Source organism: Calliphora vicina, chromosome 1, assembly GCF_958450345.1.
Source record: "Calliphora vicina chromosome 1, idCalVici1.1, whole genome shotgun sequence".
NCBI lineage: Eukaryota > Metazoa > Arthropoda > Insecta > Diptera > Calliphoridae > Calliphora > Calliphora vicina.
In genome coordinates, this window is record NC_088780.1 from 113856509 (window position 1) to 113876915 (window position 20407).

The window sequence follows — 20407 nt, forward strand, 5'->3', positions numbered from 1 at the left end:
AACCATAACTCTTGGCACAAATACATACCTATAGAAAACGATTGATGTATTTTCTTTCTCTCTATAATTTATAACTCAATAAAATTCTAATTTATTTCTAAGTATGACTATCATGTTATAGGCTTCCTGTAATTATGAATGTTGGGGAGAATTTATTTGCAGACATGTGGAGGCAACAGTTTAAAGTCCTGTTGCCTACTAGTCACTAACTCAATTTATATCAATTTCCTTCCGTTAACAATTATTTACAATTTATAAAAAAAAAAATGTTTTTCTTTGCTACAAACAGTCGGTTTGTCGTTGTAATTGTATATGTTTGAAGCATTTATAAAAAAGGATCACATTTAATTTAATAGCTATTAAATAAAAATGAAATTTTATTTGATAAATTACAAGATAACATACAATTGTTAAAAAAAGTATACATATGTATATGTTTGTATGAATTCAAATAAACATTATGGCGGCCTCTTTGGCTACTAGAAATTCAGTTTTTGGCTCCTCTTACTTCTCATCCGAAAAATGGCAATAAAACGTTTACAAATATATTTTTATAGCGAAAATAATTTATGTTTTGTAGGGATTTAAAACAAGTGTCAGTTGCATAAAAAAATATTGTATTTATATGTATGTATGTTAAAATATACATCTCATACTCTTACACCCAAACAGGCTCAATGTTGGATAATCATAGGTTTTTTTTTTTGGAAGGTTATTCTTTATTATTTTCGGTTATGTAAAACAAAGCCAAACGATTTTTTTTTAAATATATACATTCATTTAATTTCCATATCGCCAACCATGTGTTTTACATGGTATATATTACGGCGATACATTATACAATATTTTTAGTACACTCTAGTAAAAAGGAAATTCATTTGTTAAGTTCATCCATTAGTTGAGGAGAACAAAATGAAGTTCTCTCATATTTAGCTTGACATTCTTATTTAATATGTATTGAAAAGCCCCGATGTCTGACGTAAGATATGCCGTTCCGCGGCATGTGACAAATTTATCTTCAACAAATAACCAGGATCAGTATTGTAGAAATTCTAGAGGGAAAGGAACCGGCACTGAACTGGTCCCGTAATTGACCGTTTTTTTTAGTATGAATCGGTTCTAACTCTAACACTTTATATGAAAGAGAATATGTTGAAGTGCATTGATGTAGGAGTTTGGCAAACTGCATTATTTTAGACATTATTTTTAACAAACTACGAAGCGTTCTGTCACTTGGATAATAAAATTAATATATTCGCTTTTAACATGTCACGGGTTTAAAACAATTGACACAAAATTTAAGACGACAAAAAAAATCAACGAATTCCTTGGAATTAATTCAGTTATTGGACCTAAATATATGCCAGGTGTAGAAGATATGCCAAATTTATGTTTGGAAATTGATCCCGTACATATGATATCCTCGAACATGTTAATAGCGATCCATTATTTAAATCCAATTTTCCGTCAATTTTCAACTCATATAAGGCGGTTCACCTCCTCTAATATTGTTGACTAGTAACCATAAGCCAAGGACCTAACATAAAGCTATATTAATAAATCAATTTGACGAACTTTCTCTTAAATATATCAATTGTTTGACCAGCAATATTCCATGTGCCACCATCTAGTTGGAACTGCTATATATATCTGATATCAAACAAACGATCATTAAATTCTATTGAAAGAATGAAAAAATGAGACAAAAATGAGCTACCAGGGTCTTCGGCAATAAGCTCAAACATAGTCCTACCAAATAGAACTTCGCAAATAAAAAGCATGCCTTCTGATAACATTTTTCTTCGCCACCATTATTTTGAGTATATCTCTGCTAACGAACCAGTATTTTTTACTGGGCTATAATGTGGTAAGAATATGAAGAGTGGTAAAAATAAAGCGAAACGAAAACGTTGAATAACTGAATTAACAATTATTTCTTTTTAACAAATATGCGACTATTGGTCCTTCGAACCCTTATAATAAAATTAAATCCATATAAAAATTACATTTAAGGAAAATAATATGTTTAACAGAAGTGACAAAGGAATACCGACAATTTTATTAATTTTTAGATGTAAACAACACGAATCAGCAAACACATGTCATATTCTGTATGTACCTCGTTTCTATATTGTATGGGAGAAACTTTTCATTCGAAGTATTTAAACACAGGACGAGTAAGAGTTTCAGTGTATTTAGTGTGAACGTTATCTGACTTTGTAAAATTGTTTCGATTCGAAAACTTCTCACAAGCCGGTCACTGAAGTAGTAGTTTGTGAAATCAATCATTTACTGATCAAAATATATTTGAAATACAGCAGATTTCAATGTTAATTAATACGTGAAATTCACTTTTAGAATGATTTTTTTTAAAACGATTAAAAAGATTAAAAAGATTGAAAAATGGACTTACAAGTTTTGTTGTTCAATTGATTTTAACAATCTGAAACTTTTGGTCTTTCGAACCTTATGAACCAAATATTTCATTTAACCTAAATCCTTGTCCAAATAGGCTTATAACACCAAAAACAATGTTTGCTGATTGTATGAAAAACGGTATCTCCTATTCGTTAAAGTCTTGCATATTTCCAGTTTACAAATAAATCAATGTTTCAGATTTGTGCAAATGTGTAAACAAGGAGTAAAAAACGTTCTCATTTTATTTTATTTTTATTTTATACCATCATGTTACATATACACATAACAAGTCAGTTTTATTTACACATTGCAAAAATTCGTAAAAAAAACTTAAAAATATAAATTTCAAACCTTTTTTTTGCGCACAATTTTGTATTACATAAAACAATTGGGGGGGGGGGAAATAACAACAACAAACATTGTCGCCTACCAAATTTTGAATAACAATAAATTATCAGTTTATAGTGAATGCCTTCAACCATTATTTTTGGGCAAAATAACAAAGAGAGCAAAAAATAAAGCATGAATGAAAAAAAGAACAAAAAAAAAACGGAAGTTACGCCATTTCAATTTTGACAAAATCAATGGTGGCTTGTCGATTTCCTTTGGGCCAAAAAATATCATTATTATTGGGTGATTTTGCGTTTGTGTGTTCTCAAACACATAAAAACTAAAAAAACACAAAAAGTGACCTCTCGCCCGGAAAAATCATAAAAATTGTTATAGTTGAACAGTTTGTTACGCTGATGGATTTTTATAAACATTTGTTTTTTTTTTGGTTGGACTTGTATTATTTTTTTATATCAATTTCGAGGACGACTGACTGTTTATATGTATGTATGTACATCATACATATGTATAAACATTTGGCGCCTAAACATTTGGTAATTACATTACATACCTACCTATGTTAGTATGTATGTTTTTTTTCCTTCTACTAGTTGTTGTTGTGGTTACTTACTGTTGTACATGACTGGTGGCTATAAAAATGTTTTGGTTTTTTAACGTTTTTATTTTAAATTACTTGTTTTTTATTTTGTTACAAACATTTTTATTTTGAAATATGTATTTGAAAAAAATAAACAAAATTTATTGCTACTAGGAAGTTATGAATTGAAATTTCCATGGGAAATTTATTTATAATTGAATTGGAATAAAGAGAAAATAAAATTTATAAATGCTTTTATACACTTCTTTATATGGTTTATAATTGGTTTTGTCTTTTCAAGGCGTAGGCATATCAAAAATAAAGTTCAATTAATTTTGAATTTTTTTTAATCGTAGGACTAAAATGGCAGTATAATAATAATATATTTCAAGTATAATCCTGGTTTTCTGAAACGGTGTTTCTAAAAAAACAGTTACTAAAACTACAATCCATAGAAGACAACTACATAGATAGGTAACTGAGAGCCAAAAGCATATAGAATTATATATAGAGACGAGACACTCCGATTTTTCAAATAAAAATACAACAAATCATGTTTGATACAAAAACAAAATACATTGACTAGCATGTATTTTGTTGTTGTAAGAGTTAGATTTTTGACAACATACTTAAGTTTTTGACAATTACGTCTCGTCTCTGTGTTACCCTATGTTACCCTATGGTTCTATTGTTTCTATTTGTTTATTCTATGCCATTGTAGAATTAGCAAGGTACAATTATTAGAAAGTATGTTCTCAATTATACATTCCCTATAACGTCAAACAAAAGAAAATTAAAAAAATATAAAAAGGAAATGCCAAAAAAAAAATAATTGAATTTAAATTTTTATTACAAAAATTTACTAACAATTGGAGAAAAACTATATTTTTTTAATAAGTGTGTATAATTTCAGTTAAAACGTAACAAATTTAAAAAATATCGCGGTAACAAATTAAAAAAGTAAAGTGATTAAATGCATAGTTTGACGTTTTAGGGGTGAACATTGGAAATTCTCTCTAATAATTGTACCTGGTAACTGATTGTACCATGATTCTATGCTACAATCCATTGCATATATTCTTATTTTCATTTTCTTTTGTCACTTTGATCCCTGACAATTTTTATATTACCAACTTTTTGTTGATCATATTTTATTTTCTATCAATACTTCTTAACATATTTTAAACCAAATTCGAAATGCTTTAAACAAATCTTTAAAAATTAAATTTATATTACAACATGCAAATCATTGAATATCGCATAACTTTACCTCTCACCTTGGAAGAATATCAAGTGGCTCAATTGTTTACCCTAAATGAAAGTTTAAAAGCGGAAACCAATAGTGGCAAAATTCTGATATTACGCAACGAATGTTTTAACAATTATCCTCTACTCAATGGCTGCAAGTTCACCTGCGGACAATATACATCCAAAATCTATCAATGGTCTACAAAAATTCCACAATTTTTTAAATCAATCTTGCCCCACGAAGCCATGGATGTGCACGAAGAGGCCTGGGATGCATATCCCTATTGTCGCACCATTATTACGAATTCCTTTTATCTGAAAGAACGTTTCTACATCAAAATTGAGTCGCTGCACTTGGCCAATGATCGCGGAGATCAAGATAATGTTCATGAATTGCCTGAAGAGTTGATGCGGCAACGTAAAGTGATTCACATTGATATAGCGAATGATGCCATAAGCCCGAAAGATTATAAAGCTCATGAAGATCCCACAAAATTTCAGTCCGTAAAGACGGGCCGTGGTCCTTTGTTGGGTCCATTGTGGCGCAAAACTTGCCAGCCAGTAATGACTTGCTATAAATTGGTAACATGTGAATTTAAATCGTTTGGTTTACAAAACACTTTGGAAACATTACTACAGAGATTTGAGAGAAGAATTTTTACCAATTTTCATCGTCAATTATTTTGTTTAATCGATCGTTGGTATGATTTGGGGTTGGACGATGTGAGAGGGGACAAGGCCAATAAATGCGAGGATGATAAGTGTAATAAGAGTGAAGAAATGGACTTGGCTGAAGGGGTTGAAACGAAGGGAACTCCTTAAGGTCTTTAAAAATATATGTGTTATTAATGACCAATAGCTTGGTTCATCGTACCACAACAAGAAATTTAAATACAATAATCCCATTTCGAATTAAATAAATTATCTTATTGGAGTGGTTTTCGTTATTCAAACGTGCATAGTAAAGACCTGCACATGCAGCATTGTTTAACATGAAGACAATTGCCACATGATGCTTTTGTCATGTCATGTTATGTTCTTTTACCTACTTAACAGCAACACGCAAAGGCAATGTATATCAAAACAAAAAACAAATTCAGCATCATTTTAACAACATCATAACACACACAACATTAAAAAAATTAACAGATGCATGGATGACATGGAAAATAATTTCAAGTCATTTAAATCATGTATGAGGCATTGTTTGTATGAGATGATTTCAATTCATTTGTGGTATTTATTGTGTGCAATAAGAAAAAATTGACTATAAAAATACAACTGGAATTTATATTTATATTATACTAGCTAAAACCCGGTGTGCTTCGCTACCCGTACCGTAAAGATTTACAATATATTTAGTCTATCTAAAATTAGTTTCTGCTCATGTGAAAAACATGGATTTTCTAGATTTAGTCCGCAAACTTGCAAACACTGACGTTGAGCTTTATCAATTATCATTGCAAATACTAAGCAAATAGGAAACTGCAATCGAATAAAATCAAATGGCATTTCCGAAGTTATAATTCCCAGTTATAAAGGGAAGTGTTCATTAATTGCCTTACTGTAAGTCGAGTGCCATTACAAATACGCAAACAATCAAACACACAAACAAACACACATTGACTTTTATATATACATATATAAGGGTTTCAAATGTATACATACAAATTTTAACATTTACTTAATATTTTTGGTAGTCCGCGCATTTCTGTACTAAATATTAATATTGATAGCTGCTATAGCTGTCCCTATATATAATTTTTCATCACATCTATGGGAGGTGCCACGCCCACTATTGCTATTTCGCCCATTTTTGGCCTAAATAAGTAGTTCATACAAAATTTGAACGCTTTACATACTACAATTATACAGAAAGATATGAATTTTAGTATTTATATTGTTTGGGAAGTGCCACGCCCACTATTTTAGTCCGCCCATTCTTGTCCTAAATATTAAAATTGATGGTAGAATATCCGTACAAAATGTATGGATTCTATCTCTTATTGTATCCCATATATTCGATTTTTTAAATAATCATCATATGGGAGGTGCCACGCCCTCTGTGGCTACTACTCCCATTTTTGCCGCAAATATTTAAACAAACAGTGGAATTGCTCATGCAAAATTTGAGGACTATAGCTATTATAGTTTCCTAAATATTTGATTTTAAAAATTAACTTTGTATGGGAGGTACCACGCCCACTTAAAATTTCAAAACAAAAAGTAGCCTATAGCTCCTTCCAGACATACATAAATATACTGTAAAAATTTCAAGCAAATCGGTTCAGCCGTTTAGCCGTCTATAGATCCCAAACTAAAAATAATAAACATACATACATACAGACACACATTCACTTTTATATATATAGATAGAGGTCAAAATAAAAATACGAAAGTACATCAATGGGTTTTTCAATGTTGTTTTGAAAAATTTTACAATATTTAGTAATATTACCTGTTATATTATTACTTAAAAAGGAATACGTTGAATATAAGCCATAAAATGCCAATAATTTTCATGGAATTTAATGTTTTTCACATACATATTTTAAATACTACCTGACTTAGGTACAACCGCTCGAATATTATTAACGGGGCATTTAATAATTACATTGCTAAATAAAATAAAACTCCATGAACAAAGCCAATTGGCCTATTAGACGGTGTTTAATTAAAGAAAATTAAATTAATGTATACATCCTTAACGGTGAAGTTTATAATATATTTAATGATATTAAAGACAAACGTGTTTATTATTATACGCGTTGTAAAAACGTGTTTAAATTTAATGAAGTGTCTCTGAATCATTCGCGGCATAATTGCTACAAAAATATAAATCTACGAAAATGTTCCAATGGAACAAATGCATCTGTCCAACGATTTGAAGAAAAAGTGTAGGGCATTTATTGCGTAACTTCACAGAAATTTTTTTCCTATTTTTTGTTTTCAAATAAAATCTAGGAGGCTTGAACAAAATTATTTAAATTTTCTGGTATATTTTTATGTTGTTCAAAAATGTTTGAAATTTTTCTTGGAAAATATTTAATTTTTTTATGATTTTCAGCTATATAATGAGAAAATATGGGCTAAATTTACTGCATTTTTAATACATTTAGAAATATTGGCCAATATTTTTTTTACTTTTCTACTTCTACTTTTATAATTTTTACATTTCTACTTTTTACATTTTTACTTTTATAATTTTTTACATTTCTACTTTTATAACTTTTTACTTTTTTACATTTCTACTTTCATAATTTTTTTGCTTTTCTACTTTTTATAATTTTTACTTTTCTACTTTTATAATTTTTACTTTTTTATTTTCTACTTTTCTACTTTTTTACATTTCTACTTTTATAATTTTTTGCTTTTTACTTTTCTACTTTTTCTACTTTTTTTACTTTTCTACTTTTATAATTTTTACTTTTTTCTTTTCTACTTTTTACTTTTTTACATTTCTATTTTTATAATTTTTTGCTTTTCTACTATTTTTTACTTTTCTACTTCTACTTTTATAATTTTTACTTTTTACATTTTACATTTTTACTTTTATAATTTTTTGAACAAAATTATTTAAATTTTCTGGTATATTTTTATGTTGTTCAAAAATGTTTGAAATTTTTCTTGGAAAATATTAAATTTTTTTATGATTTTCAGCTATATAATGAGAAAATATGGGCTAAATTTACTGCATTTTGTAATACATTTAGAAATATTGGCCAATATTGGGATATTATACAAAAATATTTGAACTACATAATGCAATTTATTATAAAATAGCAACAAATTTGTGTAAAAAAAGCAAACATTTCCTTCATGTACAATTTTATAATATTTATGAACATGTTCTTATTCTGAATGAAAAAAGTTTGTAAAAAATTCTTGTTCGATTAATAATATTTATTAAAAAATTCATTCCAATTATGAATTTATTTTTCCTGTGTTACACTTTATTATTTATATTTTTTAAAAATCCTTATATTATTTGTTCTAAATATTTAAAAAAAAAAATATAATGCTAAATAATAATAGTTCTCAGATTTTCACAGTTCAGCAGTTGTGTACAATTTCATTCTGCTATGCAATTTTATTCTGCCTAACAATGCGACACTTGTTAACATGAATTCAATTCATGCTACCACACATAACAACAGCATCATCAACAGTTATAGACATGACATGGCACAACACGGTTTTCGCGGGGCGATGACATGGTACAACATGGTTTTTGCGGCGCGATGACATTGAACAACATGATGTGCGCGTCGACACAACAAAACAAAGCATCAAATTTTGAAGTAAGAAATTTTTCTACAAAATGTTGTCTTGTGCAGGCCTTTAGTGCATAGCTCAATAGTCAATGATTATATTGGTCTATTACCATCATTTACAAATTTAATAGGAAAGTAAACAGTCCTATTATAGAAATGTTTCTTAAACTGTCATAAATGTAATTATATTTCATTACAAAATAAGTATAATTTATTTTAAAATCATCTAGCCAAAATTTCTCAGAATAAATAGGGAGATACGAAAGTATACTATTAGAAAGCTAAAACACATTAAGCCATTAAATGCTTTATAATATAAAAAAAAAACAAATAATCGTTTTTAATTTTATTCTGTTAGTATTATGGTATAAAATATGAACATACACAACAGAACTCATATAAAAGAACATTCAGTCATTTACATGAATAGAAGCAAAAAAGATGAAATTAAAATCCCCAAAAAAAAAATCAACACTAATGGCACTAAACCAACGTCACAGTGGGGTCGATCATAAAAAAACGTGGTAATAAATCTGAATCTTCTAAACTACTGGTCCGATTACAAAATCATGTATGAACGAATTGTAAATGAGGAAATAGGCTTTAAGATTTCAAATTTGTGACCATGTAGTAAGTTTGTAATTTTTTTTTTACAAATCAGAAAAAATAATTTTGGGCAATTAAAAAAAATTGCTACTGACAAATTGTTTATTTTAACAAAAATCGTCTCTCCTGACCACGTCCCATAAATACGTTTATTATCATTTGTAAACAAATTTAAAAACCAATGCAGAATCAATGTTTAAAAACTAGATATGAATTTTTGTTTGAATAATAAACTTATAACGTTTTAACTATGGTAGACCATTGCCTGAAGTAGGGTACCTATTTGTATCGATTTGACAATTTTTAGAGTGTGAAAACATATATTTAATAACATTTTATTAAAAAATCTTTGAGAAATATTAAAAACAATTAAGCTCAAAGTGTTGCTCAAATGTTGCCATTTTTAAAACTCATTTAAAAGTTTTGAAATGTAGTTATAAAACATTTTATTAGAAATAAGACGATATTTTTAGAAAAATAATGTCTAAATATTTTTCTAAAAATATCGTCTTACATAAAGTCAAGGTTAAATACGAAAATTTCCAAATTTAAACTTAAATATCTTCTAAACTCTAAGATATAAACATGAATTTCTATACCTTTTCAATAGTTTTATCACAAAACTATATTTTTTCTAGCAAGAAGCAGAACCAAGAACTTTACTTTTCTTAAAGCCTATGCCCTCTTCTACGATTCCTTTATACATAATTTTACTATCGGAACTGTAGCTTAGAAGATTTAGATTTTTTATCACGTTTTTTTTTTCGATTGAGCCCACTGTGCAACATGGTAGACCAGAACGTAGTTAAAATTGAATTGGGTGTGTGTGTGTGGGTACACACACTCATGGAAGAATACATGAATGAATATAAAGTACAATTGACCGTTTTATTATTTTAATTATGCATAAATGTGTGTACTTTCTAACTTATGAGCAGAGTAAATTTGTTTACCGCACTCAGTTTACTTATTTAATACCTAGAAGCACACATATTTAAACTCATTCCGATACATTAGACTGCTGCAAGCAGAAATAGGTAAAAAGGTATTAAGTTAAGGGGCGATGTACCTTTTGAGATTGTTAAAATACTGGTTTGTTAGATCAGGTTCTCTTACCAGAGATTCGAGCGTCCATCAAATAAGAAATACAAAAAAAACCTGTTTTGGTCTGGCAACTTTGGATGGATTGAGGATCACACTTCCCTTTTGTCATGCACCAACGTTTCTATACGATATTTAGATATTTAGCATACATTTTCCACTTTAGGGATCTCAATCTTCTGTCAATTAAGGAAATTCAATAATATTAATTTCGATAGTAAAATCAACGTTACATCTTAAAAGTTCTAGTTTCAGAGATAAGAAACGGTCTGTGACTGTCGCTCCCATTACAACAGATTACTGAGTAGTTCAACTTTAGGATTTTGGGGGAATGTTAGGCCCAATCGGCCTGCTATATGTTGGTGTATTCGCACTCTCATGTAAACTCAAACTTCTAACTTATCGGTCAGCTTGAATGCCAGGAATTCTAGAACCAAAATGGTCTGTTAATAAATAATATGCGACGGAAGGAGGTTTCACACAACACTGGTAACAATAGAGATGGTTAAGTAGATGGAGGTTATTACATTTAGGAACTAAAAATAAAATTAAACTAAAAAAGTTGAAATTATATGATTTGTTGTGCTGATGATTCAACAGGAATTATATGGGTTTCTTTTAGAACGGGTTGAATAACGTCTCGGAATTATCTGAAGCGAACAATTAAGATTATTGATATACATTTGATTATGGGATACTGAGAGGTTGATTATAATGACTACGGCAGGAGTAGTTAGAAACCCCTATTCAGCCGTAGACTAACTGTGTTGAAAAATAGATTCGTAGAATCAATGACGATCTAATAGAAATAGATCCCAGATTGATCTATTTCTTCAAAAGGGGACCTACAGATTATTTCGACTCTTTATATAGAGAATCAAATAGAAATATATCTCAGATTGTTGTGCTTTGGTAATCAGTAATCAGCCAGAGAGATTCGGGGTTCCTGAAACATAATCATATGAGCCAAAATGTAAAGAGTGATTTTTATTAAAATGTTTTAAAAATTCTTCAAAACGCGATCCTACCTACTACAGAATTTAGATTTATTTTATTTTTGTATGTAATAAAATCTGGCAGCAAGAGAGTATTTAACAAACCTTTACTTACAAACAATTTTTGTTTAAATTAGATAATTTTCCTTTGTAAACTCATCCATACTTTTTATGTATTTCTCACCACAACTGACTAAAATCTATATATATAAAAGAGTAACGTTACTGACTGACTGACTGACTGACTGACTGACTGATTCATCATCGCACAGCCCAAACGGCTGAAGCTAGAATCACGAAATTTTAACTGTGGGTTCCTCCCTCCCCAAAACGATCCGATAAGAAGGGATTTTTGGAAATTCGAACGTTTAGGGGGTAAAAAAGGGTAAAAACGGGTAAATTCGGTAACCTTATATCTTCAAAACTAATAAAGATACAAAAAAACTTAAAGTTGCATGTTACTCCATTTAAAAAATAAGCTGACAGGTGTTTCGTACTTTTTCGAAATTCAAAACATTTAGGGGAGAAAACGGGTAAAAACTGTATTTTGGTACTTTTTTTGCACCCTATGTATCTTTTAAACCAATAAACATATAAACAAATTTTAAATCGCATTCTTTACTTATCAAAAAATAAAAAATATAAGTTTGGTACTTTTTGGAAATTCGAACCCTTAAGGAATAAAAATTGTGTTTATTTTTGGTACTTTTTCATAAAATAAGTTTTTCTATAATTTGACATAGGCATACGAATATTTTATTATGAGCTCCCACCACGATACAGAAATTTATTTGAATTAAATTTTACCAAAGCAATGGGGATAAAAAAGGTACCAAAAAGGGGATAAAATCGGAAAAATACATTTTATTGAAATTATTAAGCCAATTTTGATAATTTTTTTAACACTGGTTTCTGGATTCATACAAAAATTAACTAACAGGGTGTTATTTGGAACTCGAGTGCCAAGGTGTATATTGGGCCAAATCCGGGTAAACAGTTTGGTACTTTTTTAAAACATATTTTTTCTTGGGCACATTAACACAAATTTTAATATTTTGAGACATGTCTGTAGCATAAACAATTTTGGCAAAATGGAATATTTTTAAAGGTCGAACTTGAGGGGTGTTCGAGGAAGAAAAGGGAAATTGGTACTTTTCTCCTAATGGTACTTTTTTAATATTTTAAATTATTGCACTAATCGACATTAAAGTTAGCTGATTTGTATCTGAGTGAAGTTTGTGTTAGGCATAGGGTATAATATTTAGATACCAAAATGTGTGAACAGAACTATAGGTACTTTTTTGTTCATCTAATGGTACTTTTTTGAAATTTCTATAATAATGGACTTAGAAACATGAAATTAAACATATATGGTCCTAAGTGAGTGAGAATTCTAGGGGGAGACTTTTTGGTACTTTTTCTTTATTGGAATGGTACTTTTTGTAATTTCTTCACCAATGAACCTAGAAACATAAAATAAAGCTTATATATAAACCGAGTGAGTAGGAAACCACAAGTGTGGGTTTTTTGGTACTTTTTCTATATTCTAATGGTACTTTTTTGAATTTTCTATAACAATGGACTTAGAGACATGAAATTAAGCATATATGGCCCTAAGTGAGTGAGAATTCTAGGGGGAGACTTTTTGGTACTTTTTCTTTATTCGAATGGTACTTTTTGTAATTTCTTCGCCAATGAACCTAAAAACATGAAATTAAGCTTATACGGACCGGAGTGAGTGGGAATCTACAAGTGACTGCTTTTTGGTACTTTTTCTATATTCTAATGGTACTTTTTGAATTTTCTGTAATAATGGACATAGAAATATGAAGTTAAGCATATATGGTTCTAAGTGAGTGAGAATTCTAAGGGGAGAGTTTTTGGTACTTTTTGTTTATTCTAATGGTACTTTTTTGAATTTTCTATAACAATGGACTTAGAAACATGAAATTAAGCATACACGGTCCTAAGTCAGTGAGAATTCTAGGGAGAGATTTTTGGTACTTTTTTTTAATCGAATGGTACTTTTTGTAATTTCTTCACCAATGAACCTAGAAACATGAAATAAAGCTTACATGGGCCAGAGTGGGTGGGCATCTACAAGTGACTGCTTTTTGGTACTTTTTCTATATTATAATGGTACTTGGACCTAGAAATATGTAATTAAGCGTATATGGTCCTATGTAATTGAAAATTTAGCGGATACTTCATGGTACTTTTTGTTTATTCTAATGGTACTTTTTTTAATTTTGTATAACAATGGACTTAGAAACATGAAATTAAGCATACACGGTCCTAAGTCAGTGAGAATTCTAGGGGGAGACTTTTTGGTACTTTTTCTCTATTCGAATGGTACTTTTTGTAATTTCTTCACCAATGAACCTAGAAACATGAAGTAAAGCTTATATGGACCGGAGTGAGTGGGAATCCACAAGTGCCTGATTTTTGGTACTTTTTGTATATTGTAGCGGTACTTTTTGAATTTTCTGTAATAATGGCCATAAAAATATGAAATTAATCGTATATGTTCTAAAGTGAGTGAGAATTCCAGGGGGAGACTTTTTGGTACTTTTTCTTTATTCTAATGGTACTTTTTTGAATTTTTTATAACAATGAACTTAGAAACATGATATTAATCGTATATGTTGTAAAGTGAGTGAGAATTCTAGGGATAGACTTTTTGGTACTTTTTCTTTATTCGAATGGTACTTTTTGTAATTTCTTCACCAATTAACCTAAAACCATGAAATTAAGCTTATATGGGAGTGAGTGGGAAACCACAAGTGGGGGCTTTTTGGTGCTTTTTATATATTCTAATGGTACTTTATGAATTTTCTGTAATAATGGACATAGAAATATGAAATTAGGCGTCTATGGTCCCAAGTGAGTGGAAATTCAAGGCGCTTGGTACTTTTTCTTTGTTCTCACACGTACTATTGTGCATTTACTATAATAATGGACCTAGCGTTTCCAAAAAACCAAAGAATTTCAAAACCGCGGTTTCGTTTTTTTTTTGGGTTTTGTGATAATTTTTAAATATTAATTGTTATAGAAACAAAATTAGATGATAATATAGGAAAGGCTATACAAATTTAAAATTCAAAATTGACGGGTTATGGTTTAGTGAATGCGAATTCAGAAATGATAATCAATGGTACTTTTTGAATATTTTATAATAATTTTAGGCACACATGATTTTAAATGAATTTGAATTCACAAAAGGTGACTTTAGTGGTAACTTTCTTTTGCATTTTCTATAATAATGGACCCAGAAATATGAAATTAGACATTTACAATTAGATTCACAAAGGGAGACTTAATAGTACTATTTCATTCTTCTAATTGGGGTGGCGAAGCGCACCGGGTCTGCTAGTGTGTCCATAAAATAGTAGAAGCATGTAGTAAAATCATATGTATGTATTGTACTTTGATTTTGTGTGTCCCTTTCGTTTGGGGTTTATTGTGTGGTTTTCTTACTGAGATATTGTTACTTTTGGTTTCCGTTTTCTGTTGTCTTTCACATTTATTTAAGTAATAAAATTTTAATACAGAGATTTCTTTTGAAAATTTGATTACCAAATCAAAGGACTGCTTGTGTACAATTCGAGAAATATTTAGTAGTAACACAAGTAATAAACCTTAATTGTCCTTTTTGCCCAATATAGGTTTGATAAAGTCATAATAAATGAAAATTGACCCTTTCCTTTTAAAGGGTTAGTTAGTTGGTACAGTGGTTAGTTGTTGAGTAATAGTTTTGAAATAATTTACATAAAATTTAATGAGGAATAACAAATTTAATGTGGAATCAGGGTAATAGCTTAAACTATTTTAATGTGCCTACCTTGAAAACAAAGTATTATTTTTAGCTAAATATTAAAACGGCTGTATTCTTGTTTTAGTATACAGTATAAAAGTGGTGAAAAACTAAAATGTCCCTAAAAATAGAAAGCATAGATGACAAAAAGCCTAATTCATGAGAATGTTTTGCCATGTATTTTATTGTTGTATCAGCTATATGTGTGAATTATTTATTATTTTTTCATTGACATTTCTCTCCCCTTCCATTCTATGTATTTATTCTATGATAGAACGAATTGAGAAATATATATAGAGCGGAAACTCTGCTATCAAAGACCTAACCATAGAGAAACAGAGCGGAAACTAGAAAAAAACTCAAACAAAAAAATTACTCAAAATAATCACACATACGGGTGTTGTTTTTGTTTTCATATAGTTTTTTCAACTAATATATTCTCACCACTTAGGTTTTTGACAACTGAGTTAGGTCTTTGACAGGAGAGTTTCCGCTCTATGTCTATTCTCTATGGACCTAACTCAGTTGTCAAAAATCTAAGTGTTGAGAATTTACTAGTAAAAACAAAACTATGTGAACAACATATGTGATTATTTTATGTATATTTTTTGTTTGAGTTTTTTTTTAGTTTCCGCTCTATGTGTATTTGTAAATATACTTTGCATATATGCTACAAAACTACTGTTTTCGTCAAAATTATTCCAATAAACTTCTATTCTATTTTCATTTTAATACTTTCAACTTAATTGCATTTTAGTTATAGCCATCTAAACGAAATTGCCAAACAAATTTGCCATCATCATAACGAACGCCCCCCTCCCCAAAAGGCAAACAATTTACGAAACATGTAAAATTAAATATTTATTAAGTTTTTGACATACATTTCATATTGAATCTATGGGGTTCTTTATACATATATTTTTATTTGTTTTGTTTGAAAATGAACAATAATGTACTCTGGCCCTTGTTTAGTTCGATAATGTCCCAAGTGCTTTTTGGTGAGCGAGACTTTGCATGTTTTTTCATAGATGATTCGTTCGGATGTGCCAAACAATTTACTATAATGTTCACAAAATTAAATTTCATTAGATTGTATTTGTTTTTTGGTTGTTTGATATAAAACACACAAACATTACTGTCCAATATGCTTGCCTAATGCCCAATTCGTGTAAAATTTTATTGAATTACATTTTGTCTGTATTACACAAAAAAAAAAATTAAAATCGTTTTTAATGAAGTATACTTAGGTAAATTGTAAAAATTTGAACCAAATATTTGAATTTGTAATATTTAGTTTTTATAACCATGGATGGAAATATAAGTTTGTCATTAAAAATGTCTTTGTAAGTTTGTTTGTTCCGCAATTACGGTTCAGCCGTTTGAACCGATTTTATTGAAATTTTGAACAAAGATAGATCATTACTTGGAAGCTTCAATAAGAAAGGTTCCAACTTCAGGTGCTTGTATAGGGTCGACATAACTGTTAGAAAGTTGTTTTTACTTAGAATTTTATCGCCAATATAGTTGATTTTGTAAAAAAAAAGTTCGACCCTCCGTAGGTCCGTCATATCTAAACAAATATCTCTTCAAATAATGGAGATAACGTACACGAATAAGCATATCTTTAGTAGAATATTTATATTTTAAACTAGCTGAACGCCCCGCACCGGTAGATACATATTTGCTAATGTTAGTTCTTCAAGTTTCTCCAAAATATTTCTCTTATTAAGAAAAATGAGAAGTGAAAAGGAGGCAATATATTGAAAATTTAAATTTCCGAATTTATGAAATTTATCTCTTGAAAATTTCGAATCGAATACAAAAAAAATCATCCAAATCGCTCCAGCCAGTGATGCCGTTACATACATGGACCATTTTATTTTTATATATATAGAAGATTTCAGCTCATTCGGATCAAAAAAAGATTTTTGGCGAATTTTTTTAAAATTTGAGAACTGAGGTGACAAAATTTGAGGAGCCATGTATTTGCACCCATTACCACTAGGAAGCTGAACAAGTGTAAATCAAATCGAAATCACCTCAGCTCCAACCATGTGAAATTTCGTAATAATATCTCCAATAGTTCACGAGATTTCGAATTACATATTTAAAAAAAAACAATAAAACTGTTATCGCATGCTAAATTGTTCCTAACTTTTTTTTAGTTTTTTATACCGGAATTGCTTAGGGGCAAAATGGGCTACAAGCTTTAATATATTTTGGGGCTAGAGGTGGGCTACAAACCATAGAAATTGGAGAAAATAAATATTTTTGGACAATTTATGTGTCATTACAAGAGTATTTTAAAAGCATGAAGCGATAAAAGGAATACGCTCATTTCAAACGCATTCACAGGTCAACTTTGAATGTCTCTGGACAAAAAAGTAATAAAGATATAAGGTTAATATTTTTGGTACATGATAATTAGATTGCTTAGACAAAACACATTTTTCAAGTGTCGAAGGAAGCATCCAGGTACTTTGGTTTTCTAAACCGGTAGGAAATACTTCACTCCAGCTATTTACACCACTTATATCCGACCTAAAATGAAATACAACTCACATGTATGGGCCGGTGCTTCGAAGTCTATTTTGGAGTTACTCGACCGCGTACTGGAGATGGCGAAGATGCTAATCGGTGACAGTATGGTATTCAGCTCTATTGACTCACTGGAACATCGTCGAAATTAGGAAATTTGTTCCCGAAACCCATAGTTTTTTACGCAAAGCTAGTTCTTCGGCAGACAGTGGATCGCACAACGCGTTAACAGTGAAAATTCGTTCTTTATGTGGAACAAGCTTCCTGCTTTCAATAAAGGAAAATTCAAATCAAATGTCCAGAAACACTACTGCCTCTATCCTCCCTCCTATAACCTATATTCCTAGTTATAACACAATGCATTGCATAAGTAGGGGTCACATTCTGAGTGCTGGTCCAAGCAAAAAAAAAAATAAAAAAATAAATGCAAAATAATCATCGGTCCAGAATAAAAAATCGGTCCAGAAATAAAAACAAAAAGCTAGTTTATTGAATTGAAAGGATATTTTAGGGGTAACTCTAGCCAGTCTTGATAAATACATATAAAACATAGACACACATATTTTATATATCAGAAATATTTTCCAGATTATATAGCGAAGCCAAATCGATCCACAAATGGAAGAGAGAAACGGATTTTAATAAAAAAACTTTATTTTTCATTTCACTAAGTGGAAGGGTATATACAATTCGTCACTGCCGTATCTAGCTTTACTACTTGTTAATGTTGTTGTTGTTGTAGAACACAAATTGTCTTTTCAAATTAATCTAATGGGAATTGTTGAAATATTTAAAATCTATTTCATTGAAATGTATGTATGTATGTACGCAAAAAAGAGTAAATCTATATACAAAAGCAATTATTTTTACAAAATGAGAATAAAAGAATACCTTTTGTGTTTGGGTATATATTATATTTTACTCACTACAATTAAAATTAATATTTTATATAATCTTCATCATTACCACTCATAGTGTTGTTCGAACAATGTATAGAGTATACTTTCATCAATTTACCATAATTATTTTGAATTCCTAAGTATAAGTTGAACTCCTAAGTATAAGTTCCCAGTTGGGTTTGGGGTTCGGGAATTACCGGAAAATAATTGTCGGGAATTCCCGGGAAATTTTAATTTTTTTCCTGGGAAAAGTGGTTGTTCTACTAGAAAATCATAAACGAAGATATCTTAAAGTTTAGTAAAAATCGAAAGTTGCTAGCTGACTGAAATTTTCCACTAATACTCTTTGCAATATCGGTCCATAATTTCACCTAGCCCTCATACAAATGTCCCCCGGTATTATAAAAGGTGCACCCCTCAGAAAATGACTTCAACATTCATAATTTTCGTATAATAAATAATAATATCATAATAAAATTTGACCTTTGTGAGGTTCGGTCCCTAATACAAAATCAAATATTTTTTCAGCAGGCAACTAGCTAAATTTGAATTATGTACCATAATGCTTTGTTGACGATAAAGCCAACATACGTGGAATCTGTGGATGGAATATTTGAAACCAAAATAAAAAATCGGATGTCAGATGTCTTTTTAAATACATTACAAAACAGCAACAACTTTTTGGTTGCAATCAAAAAGGTTTTTTTTGTAAAAAAATGATTTTTAGTAAAAAATGTGTGCAAATGTTATTGAGACATTTAAACGATATGTTGTAATAATGGGTGGTTGCGCATATCGAGATCGCATTATAGTTATTTTGAAAAATATATTTATACCCTACACCACCATAGTGGGGAGGGTATAATTCGTTTGTGCAGATGTTTGTAACGCCCACAAATTTCTAACACCTACCTTAAAGTATACCGATCGACTTAGAATCACTTTCTGAGTCGATTAAACGATTAAACATAAATCGCTTAAAAATGTTGGTGTACACACAAAATTCAACACAGTTAACTTTAATATAGACATAAATCACAAGACCTAGTTTCATGGTGATCGGTCCATAATTGGTCATAGCTCCCATATAAGGCCCACTTCCGAAAATCACTTAAAAATATAAATTATTGAAATTTTTAAAGATAAATGTTTTTGCACTTTTACTTAGTGTAAGGTATTATATGGTCGGGCTTGACCGACCATACTTTCTTACTTGTTTTTATACCCTTCAGCTTCGTGAGAAGGGTATATATAAGTTTGTCATTCCGTTTGTAATTTCTACATTTTTCATTTCCGACCCTATAAAGTATATATATTCTGGATCCTTATAGATAGCGGAGTCGATTAAGCCATGTCCGTCTGTCTGTCTGTCTGTCTGTCTGTCTGTCTGTCTGTCTGTCTGTCTGTCTGTCTGTCTGTCTGTCTGTCTGTCTGTCTGTCTGTCTGTCTGTCTGTCTGTCTGTCTGTCTGTCTGTCTGTCTGTCTGTCTGTCTGTCTGTCTGTCTGTCTGTCTGTCTGTCTGTCTGTCCGTCTGTCTGTCTGTTGAAATCAGTTTTCTGAAGACCCCAGATATCTTCGGGATCCAA

At 30.0% G+C, this 20407-nt stretch overlaps 2 protein-coding genes across 2 annotated transcripts in view; one reads left to right on the plus strand and one right to left on the minus strand.

The window, feature by feature from the left end:
* The window catches only part of LOC135963646 (serine-rich adhesin for platelets-like), a 77445-nt gene that overhangs the window by 11965 nt on the left and 45073 nt on the right, over window positions 1-20407 (minus strand). The window lies entirely within an intron of this gene.
* LOC135955844 (phosphatidylinositol transfer protein alpha isoform-like) lies at window positions 4499-5523 on the plus strand. Its single transcript, XM_065506215.1, has one exon. It carries the CDS (start codon window positions 4586-4588, stop codon window positions 5414-5416), a length of 831 nt encoding a protein of 276 aa, XP_065362287.1. The 5' UTR covers window positions 4499-4585; the 3' UTR covers window positions 5417-5523.